Source organism: Myxocyprinus asiaticus, chromosome 8 (assembly GCF_019703515.2).
Source record: "Myxocyprinus asiaticus isolate MX2 ecotype Aquarium Trade chromosome 8, UBuf_Myxa_2, whole genome shotgun sequence".
Lineage (NCBI taxonomy): Eukaryota > Metazoa > Chordata > Actinopteri > Cypriniformes > Catostomidae > Myxocyprinus > Myxocyprinus asiaticus.
This window is the reverse complement of record NC_059351.1, coordinates 13,797,742-13,807,468: the sequence shown is the minus strand read 5'-3', so window position 1 is coordinate 13,807,468 and position 9,727 is coordinate 13,797,742. Positions and strand designations below refer to the sequence as shown.

The following is a 9,727-nucleotide window of genomic DNA, read 5'->3' as shown; positions in this document are numbered from 1 at the left end:
TTATAAATGAAAAGTTCACATCATGTAAAATAGGCTATAGCAAAGAAATTGGATGCCTGAGTTAAAAAAAAAAAAAAAATTCTATAGAAATGAATATAAAAAAAGAATGGCTTTCATGTCAGTCAATAATAGGAAAGAAAGAAAGGCACATTTAGGAGAGGTAGTGATATGAATTTCTTTGCATGTAATCTAATGCTAATTTTCTCTAAACTGCATACTGTGTGAAGTGCCGAGTAAGACCAGTAGATTTGCACCACGCACACTTTCCAATAATTCGTCACTGTCAGTGGTCTCTTATCAGCACCTTGCGTGAGGACAGCAGTCTGGTACGGGCTCCTTTCAGCACCATTCCTCTATAGGCCCCTCAACAGATTGACCATGAGGCTTCTACATGTCCTGGGTTTCACCCTCTTGCTCTGCACCCTTTGTGTGAGGGCAGAGGAGGAAAAAGTTGAGGTAGACAGCTCTGAAGATGATGCAGAACCAGAGATACCAGAGGAAAAAGAAAAGACAGACGAAATTACAGAGGAGAAAGACGTTTTGGTCCTTCATAGCGTCAACTTTGATAGAGCTCTAAGGGAAAACAAGTATCTGCTTGTGGAATTTTGTAAGTAGTCTTTAAGTCTTTCCCTAAATATAGTTAACATGCATAGGCAGTGCTTGCTAATGGTAATTCTGAGCTTTGTCTTATCAGTGCAAACTAACACAAGGTCATGAAAGTAAGAAATTTAAGTGATGTTGCAATGTGTGTTCAAAGCTAAAAGAAAAATGAGCCAATTCAAGAATGTTTTTTTTAATATATATATATATATATATATATATATATATATATATATATATATATATATATATTAAGTTGCATGCAACTTGTGTTCCCAATCAGCGAGAAAGTCCAAAGTTTGCAGGCTAGGCTTGACAAATCATCCATTAAAAGAGCAGATGTTATTTTTCCCACAGCTGAAGTAGTTTTTACAACATTGTATTGCTTGAAATAAGCAGGTTAAAGTAAAAAAGTGAAAATAATTTATAGGGATTATGTATTTCAGTTACATTTATGACAAATATGCAATTAAACTGGCATAACAATTCATTCAGAATTGCCTATGCACTAAAAAACTGGGAGAATATATATTGTAAATAATTCTCAGTGTGGCATTATTTAAAAATAAATTATTGTCAGTATAGGCACTGTATTAGTCTATTTAATAGAGTTTTAGCCATATTTATACAACACAACAATTATGAAACAAAACAATGAAACATTATGGAACAAGAAAACTTGAAAAGGTAAAATACAAACATATCTTGCCCCAAACAGGCATTTATGAAAATATATGTGTATCCCAGTGTGGCTATATTGTGTTCACTTGTTTATTCAAGAGCTCTCACAAAAAAATAGGATATTGGAATTTCAGTTTGGAGGAACAGTTTTTAACTAGGTGTTTGAAACCTGCATACAAAGCTACATTATTGTAAATGGACTTATAGATACTGAGAATGCCCTTGTGACAGCTTCCCCATGTGACAACTAATCTCGCCTTTGTGAGGGTAGATTAGCATCAACCTTACTTACAATTATCTTTCAAAAACAAAAGATGCTCCATGGTGTGGTCACTGTCGCACTTTGGAGCCTATCTACGCCGAGGTGGCTGGACTACTGAAAAAAGAGTCTTCTGCTGTACGACTGGCCAAAGTGGATGCGATAGAAGAGAGAGAACTTGCTGAGGAGTTCAGCGTCAACAGCTTTCCGACGATCAAGTTCTTAAAAGACGGCAACAGACAAAACGCCACAGATTTTTCTGGTAATTTATTTACTTGTTTGGTTTGTTTGAATGCTTAATGTTATTTTCATATGAGGTAGTGTTTGCATAGGACAGGCTTATAGGCATTATTTGGTCATTTGAACAGGAAAGCGAACTGTTAAGGGAATCACAATGTGGCTTGACCGTCACACGGGACCAAGCGCTTCTGTTCTTGATGACGTGAAGAGCGCAGAGGGACTTCTGGACTTACATGACGTGATTGTGGTTGGATTCTTTCAGGTAAATCATCTATTGTTTGCATAAACTGACTTTTAGCCAACAATACTTCTGGGTCATATTTCACCCAAAATGAAATGAAAAAATAAGAGATCATATTTTGCATTTAAAAAAAATAACCCTTATTGTGAGTCTATTTTTAATGACAATTAATCACATTTACCCCCAATTCTTATTTCTATTATGCGTCCAGTTTGTTTGCAATTCTCATTATTCTCAATGATGATTTTCATTAGTTTCTTATTCCTAATGAAAATCAGCCTGTCTGGACACAATGAATTTTGTTGTTGTTATTAAAATCTGCATAAATTAAAGGCAGCACTACAAATATAATGATGCATACAGTACATATTTTACTATTTTGATTATATTAAGTTTGATTTTGTGGTAGATTATGACCAAGATATGTTCTTGACAGGCTTTACAAGATTCACCCGTGGCTAAAATACTGTATGAGTGTCAGCTCATCCAACTACTGATCTTCATTTTTCCATGCACTAGAAATTTGACCTTAGGGATTTTTGTCCATGTTGGTTACCTTCAATGTTAGTTCAACATTTTATTTTTCTCTCTCTTTCTATACCAGGATCTGGAAGGAGATAAGGCAAAGGCATTCTATGATGTAACCTTAACAGTAGTGGACGTAAACTTTGGCATCACAAGCAATGCAGAGCTTTTCAAGAAGTATGATGTACAGAGTGATTCAGTGGTACTCTTTAAGAAGGTAATTTTTTTTATATTTTTATTTCAAAAGATATGCTATCTTAACACTATTTAATTTGTGACTGTTGGTTAGATACAAAAATAAAATGTAAATTAAAAGACATACAGTATGTATTATAAATTGAGTTTGTTCAACTCTGTACCCCACTCCCATGTCCCTCTTTGTGTGAATGTTCCAGTTTGATGATAAGCGAGCAGATATGCCACTCTCTGAAGAGAGCAAGCTAGACAAAGGGGAGCTGATTTCCTTCATTAACTCCAACCGTATGGAACTTGTCATTCCATTTGATGAGGAGGTAACACTCAATGCTAGATTTGAATTTTCTTAAGGAAAAACCATTAATTGAAAGGCAGCAAATGAATAGTTCAAAATTTAATGTAAGTTTTAGGCTTTGTTTCTGCGTAAATGAAAGACTGCTTAAGAGCTTTAACCTCTTACTTTGCCATTGGCATAACACTCAATGCGTGTCTTCTTTTCTGTTGGCTGCACTCAAGAACCAAGACAACATGTCACTGTGCAGTGTAAAGGCAGAAATAAATAGTTAAATATATGTAAGAAAAATAAGACCAATCACAATTCAGTGTTCAAACAGATGTATGAAAGAAGATCAATCCCAATTCAGTGCTGTAGATTACATTTTTAATGCTGAGTAAATGGGAGATTTTCCTAACCTGGTCTCATAATAACATACATTACTATACATAACATTTCCACAAAATAATTTTTACATGGCTCATTGTTATGTACAGGGTGCCTTAAGACTATAAATTTTAAGGCATGCATTTTAATCTCGTTATTCATTATAACTGCACAATGAGGACTTTAATAGCATCATTTTTTGTTACAGCATAATTTTCTGTAAAGCTGCTTTGAAACAATGTGTGTTGTGAAAAGTTTTAACACTAGAGGCGCTAAAACAACAATGACTTTTTACTATTTGCCCTGTTCCTGACACAATGCTATCCAATGACATCTAAACACGTTTACTTTAGCGCATGACTTGTAAGGTGTTGTTTGCATTAACCATCTACATTTACAAGCTTGTTCCTGAATTATCAAATTGCGCAGTAGCTCAACTGATGCACATGTGATGAAATGGACAGGGTATGAGTCCTGAAAAACACAATGGTCATCACATAAGACAAAAGTGTCACAGAAGCACCACTAAATCTTGCATTTTCTTCAGCAGCTGCATTTTTTATGTCACATTTGCTTTTTATGACACTATTGGTTAGGTTTAAATTTAAAGTTTAGGGTAGGGAGGTATGTTTTGTTGAACTAGATAGATCATTAATAATTTTCATGAGATCAAGCTCAAAGTTTTAATGGAGTCTGTATGTTAAGTGGTTCAGGAGGACTTAATTGCAGAAGTATAATACCTGGGGTTAGAAATTTAAAACAACAAACCTCTAACCATGTTTGACAAATATCAATACAAAGCTGCCTTGTAAGCACTGTAATAATAATCGGACCAGCCTTTTAGCCAATTATTTAATACTAACCATACAGTATCTAGCTTGTTCATCCATTTTTACAATCTACTTCCATCTTCTCTCCCCAGAATTCTGAACTAATTTTTAGCTCCAAGGTCCATAAACACATCCTTCTATTCATCAATTCAACTTTGGAATCCCACAATGCATTACTAGAGGATTTTAGAGCTGTTGCCAGTGAGTTTAAGGACAAAGTGAGTTTTTCAAATATTTACTTATACACATATCATTTATTGTGTAGTTTAAAGTGTCTACATGTAATTTTTTAGTACAAAACTACTAGATATACTACACTACTGGATATATTTTGGTTAAGACTTCACATTTTGTCATGCTCACAAATGTGTGGATGTGAACAGGTGCTCTTCATCAAGATAGATGTTTCATCTGACAAAGTGGGTCATGTGCTAAAGTATTTCAGTCTATCTGAAAATGATATTCCTATTGTTCGCCTCATCAACACTGAAACAGTGCTGAAATATGCAATGGATGAGTCAACCATCAACAAAGACACACTGAGAACATTTTGCCAGGATGTCCTGGATGGTACTGTGAAGGTGGGTAACTGCTCTAACAAATCATTTTAGATTCACAGCTCATTTATATATATATAGAGAGAGAGAGAGAGAGAGAGAGAGAGAGAGAGAGAGAGAGGGAAATATGTTGCTCTCCATTCAAAGTCAGATGTCAGATATTCCAACTTCTGACTATAAAGAAATTCTATTGTCCTGTACTAAGAAGATAATGTGTATTTGACTCAGGAGTTGATTTGTTAGCTTCTGCTGGTACTTTTGGTACCGTAGATGTCATAACTACTCCATTATGCAGGCAAAAGCAATTTCTCCATTGACGGCTTTTCAAACAACATCACAGAGAAAGTCAACTTGTTGCTACTAAATGTTCATGTACCCTGACATCGGTCCCATTCTGCCAAGTTACTGACAAGCAGCTTCGCCTGTCAGACATATTTGCATAAATTCAAATGTGCTTATCTTTTCTTGTGGCGCTAGCGTGTTGCGTGAACAGCTTCACAGACACAAGCTCTGGCCCTGCATGAAAACATGGAACTAATCGCATTTAGAGTTTGCATTTTTCCTGTAAGATAATTTTTTTTACCCCACTGACAGTTAGGGGTGTATGGTTAACAAAATATGCATTCCTGGTGACTGTAAAAACTAAAAACAATTCTCTTTACAACTTTTTTTTGGCACCCTCTGTGGATATTTCATCCAGAAAATGGAGCCCACTCATGCCCATACTGTACGTTCAACAACACTTCCGTTTCAGATTTTGCTAAGCACAGACTGATCTCAGGTGAAGAACTTTTGACCTACTGTCATCAAATTCACAGTGAGATCAGTCTGATTCAAAAGTAGCTGTCTTTTCTGACAAAATAAAAAAAATTGGAAGCAACATATAAATCGTGAAAATTTTATTTTGTTTCAGTAGATGCGTCACTATTGACTGATTTTACCAGCATGAGTAGGGCTCTTACCAGCATGAAATAAATGTATGCAGTGTTCTAATTAGGGATGGGCACAAGTACTCTAGTACTTGGGTACTTGGACATGGCAGCAATGATCGATCATGCAAAAACTTAATTCGAAATTCAGTGACAATTACCTGACAACTAAACACAAACGTGTCAAAGAGGGAGCTTATTTTTAATTTTGAGATTGATTACGTTGTGGTTTTGAAGGGTAAATTGATTGTCAGAGATGTCTCATAGCAACCAAACTGATATACGACGCTGAAATGCTATCATTACGATCATCAAAAGAGAGAATAATTAACCGTGTTTTGAACACCAAAACATTTGCAAAACACATTTTATTATAATTTAATGTAAGAACTTTGACTCGTTAATGGATATTATTCAATAAATGTGAATGTTTGTTACTGACTGTAAACCTCCCTGCCCTGCGTGATGTAACACACACCTGCATCTCGATGAAATGGGAGTTGAAGATTTCTGCACCAGTTTCCAAGTTAGAAGTCCAACATAAAGTGTCATTCTGTTGCACTTTCCCCAGTTGAAAGGTGGAAATTCAGACTCTCCGAGTTGAATGGAATGCTTCATGAATTATCACAGGAACAACAATATGGAGTATTGTGGCTTTCCCACAGGAGTGAACACACACACACACACACACACACAGACACACACACTTGTTTTTATATCATTGTGGGGACTCTCCATAGACTTCTATGCATTTTATGGATTTTATACAGATCTAATGATAATTTCTGTCCCCTAACCCTACCCCTAAACCTAACCCTCACAGAAACCTTTTTGCATTTTTATATTATCAAAAAAAACATCGTTAAGTATGTTTAATAAGCCATTTCCCTTGCGGGGACCGCTGGCTGGGCCCCACAATGTAGGTGATCTCAGGTTTTACTAGTATAAACATGTAACACACACACATACACACACACGTGGCAGTGGACACAACGTGCTGAAGCAACGCATACACAGCATGCAAGTGTTTCAAATAGCTAGACAGAGCGTAACTAAATGGAACAGAATGCAGCGTCTTCAAAACTGAAATAGATGGTTCAGACAGTCACTAAAAAAACAGGTGCTCGCTTATTAAGATTACTAACCTGAAGGAAGAACAGACGCGCATTGTGCACATTCCTTTATTGAGTTGGGCAGCGAATCTTCACATAATGACAAAATATGATGCATTATATTTTGATTATGCAATCTTTTGTGCATTTTGTAACAGATTATTTTATAACAGCCTATAAAAATGTATAGATGATACACTGGAACAACAAGATGCAATTCAGCAGCCAAAGACATTTGTCAGACATGTTATTATGTATACAGTTATGTACACATCATTGCCTCTCGAGTTTCGAGTAATTAGTCTGAGTATTCGAGTAGACAAAATGCCCAAAATGCCCATCCCTAGTTCTAATATAGAGTGATTAGTCACGTGGCATTTACAGCTCAAGTGATCGCTCAACTCTAAAATCAGTCTCTGTAACTGAAACTGCATTCCATACACCTCAAAAAGTGGAAACTTCCTTCTTGGAAAAGTTCAATGAAACGCCATTTAAATTCAGACTTTCAAATTGGAAACTTTTGCTGAAATCCTCAATTCCGATTTTACAGAAATGGATGTGCATGATGTCTCACAAACATGTTAGTTCTCAGTGAGAAGTATAAAGTTTATGATAAACATTAACTTCTAAGCCAATAAAACCTATCAAATGAGTCAAAGTTCCTACATATTTAGCCATTGTCTGCAGAGACAGGTGTTTAAAAAAACTGTAAATTATCATCTTTTTTGAGCAAATGCTTGCACTGCATAACATCATTTATCCTCCACAATTCAGTTGCTAGGAGTTGTCTCTGGTGACAGTTGAATACCTGCTAAACTAACAGAAGCATGACAGTTTTGTTTGCTTATACCTTATCTTCTGAACGTCGAGCAATGGAATTCATTTATGGTCGGAGATCGGAGATATCAAGTCAGAATATCCCACATTTGACTTTGAAAGGAAAGCAGCATGAGATCCCATGAAGCAAAGATGTCAGCCACCAGGTCCGTGTGATATCATGTGTGATATCATATCTGCACCTCTTTGGAAATCGGATTTGTGTATTTCTGTGCTAGTTTCCAAGTCCTATCGCACTTTTCCAAGTAGAATGATGGAAATTCTGACTTTCCGAGTTGAATTTAATCAAAACAATATTCGAATATTGAGCATTCTTTTGAATCTGCCTAATAAACAAATTAATATAAAGTCTGCACTTCATTCTAGCCCAATTTTAAGAGTCAAGAAATTCCTGAGGATTGGGACAAGAATCCAGTTAAAGTCCTTGTAGGGAAGAACTTCAACCAAGTGGCTTTTGATGAGACAAAGAATGTCTTTGTGGAATTTTGTAAGTGAGCAGTTTATCTTCTTATATTCAAAAGTGAATAATACTACTGACACTAACATGTGTTTCCTTCTCACAGATGCTCCATGGTGTGGCCACTGTAAGGAGCTGACCCCTATTTGGGATGAGTTGGGCGAGAAGTACAAAGACCATGAGAACATAATTATTGCAAAAATGGATGCCACAGAAAATGAAGTGGAGGAGGTCTCTATACAGGGATTCCCAACCATTAAATACTTTCCTGCTGTGGCTGAAAAGAAGGTCTTACACAAACACACTATTAAACTTAAAGTGAAGTGTGTGATCTTTTTGTTCGACCAATAGCACATTGGGGAGTATTCGTGAAACCTGATCGAAAACACTAGTTCTTGCAATTCTATTTGGTGACACTAGTTGTGCAGAAATTACACACTTCACTTTAAATTGAAAGCATACTGAATGTAATGTTGTTATCTTCTAAGGGAAATTAAATCATAGTTTATACTTTACTTGTGTTTTTCAAGCACAATAGGTATTTGTTGCATATGTGTTGCATAATATTGCATACCTGAATACATACATTGTGAAATTAACTTTGAAGGTACTAACAAATGCTTTTAAAATACAGATTGTTGACTATAATGGACAGAGGGATTTGGAGACTTTCTCAAAGTTTCTGAATAATGGTGGAGTGTTACCAGTAGAAGAGGATAAAGATGATGATGATGATGAAGAAGATGAGGTCAGTTAGTCTAACAGATGGCATGTTTTTCTAAGCTGTTGTTAGGAGCAACACTAAACAGTTTGTGCTGCTTTTATGGCATTTAGACATGGAAAAGTAAAAACTGAAAAATTAAATAAAACTTTGTAATACACAGCTGATGTGTCTCAAACCCTCTTCCTGTTTTTCAGGTGTCGGATGAATTGATAGAAGAACCACCAAAATCTACAAATGAAACCAGCAAGGATGAGCTGTAAAAAACAAAGCATAAATCAACTGATTGGTGCTAAACCAATTCAGTGTGAGATCTATGCAATATGAGCCAAATGTTTTATTACAAATTTATGTCATTTTCTCTGCACTGGACCATTTCAACAAATGAAATATCTGACTAATTTGAATAAAAATTACTTAGTAACATGTGGTAGTTTATTCATGGTCATGGACAATAATTCATTTCTGTAGAGAGCTGTGCCATAGGATCAATTACTGTAGTTGTGGTGTAGAAGAATTTATAGGTTAACTTACGAAACATGTCAAGACCATGTGCGGGTCATACTATGTCAGCCCAAAATCAAAAGAAATTTGTATTTTTATGAAGATTTTTGGCACACATTTAAGCACATTTCCCCCAAATTCTCAATAATGTGACAAGAGAAAATATCTTTCATTTAATTTAAACATAAAATATAGTTTTATATTTTTACATTTAATGTATTACAGCAATAAGAATGTAAAGAAATTACAAATAATAATAATAAATAAATAATAATAATAATATTAAAAACGCCTGAATGCATTAATTTGTTTCTTTTGACTTTTGGGTGAAATGTGATATGAATATTGTGTGTGTGTGTGTGTGTGTGTGTGTGTGTG

The 9,727-nt window shown here is 35.4% G+C and overlaps 1 protein-coding gene across 1 annotated transcript; it reads left to right on the top strand.

The window, feature by feature from the left end:
* The first annotated feature begins 302 nt into the window (after positions 1 to 302).
* Positions 303 to 9,269, top strand: LOC127445503 (protein disulfide-isomerase-like). Its single transcript, XM_051705631.1, has 11 exons — positions 303 to 607; positions 1,596 to 1,802; positions 1,909 to 2,042; positions 2,626 to 2,763; positions 2,942 to 3,058; positions 4,325 to 4,450; positions 4,616 to 4,813; positions 8,034 to 8,154; positions 8,231 to 8,412; positions 8,759 to 8,872; positions 9,043 to 9,269. The coding sequence occupies exons 1-11, from the start codon at positions 379 to 381 to the stop codon at positions 9,106 to 9,108; spliced, it is 1,632 nt and encodes a 543-aa protein (XP_051561591.1). The 5' UTR covers positions 303 to 378; the 3' UTR covers positions 9,109 to 9,269.
* The last annotated feature ends 458 nt before the right edge of the window (positions 9,270 to 9,727 follow it).

Excerpts from the sequence above, each read along its gene's own strand:
- LOC127445503 (XM_051705631.1), top strand. The coding sequence starts at position 379 with ATGAGGCTTCTACATGTCCTGGGTTTCACCCTCTTGCTCTGCACCCTT. Across the intron at positions 608-1,595 it reads GTATCTGCTTGTGGAATTTT|ATGCTCCATGGTGTGGTCAC; the intron begins GTAAGTAGTCTT and ends CAAAAACAAAAG. Across the intron at positions 2,764-2,941 it reads CAGTGGTACTCTTTAAGAAG|TTTGATGATAAGCGAGCAGA; the intron begins GTAATTTTTTTT and ends TGAATGTTCCAG.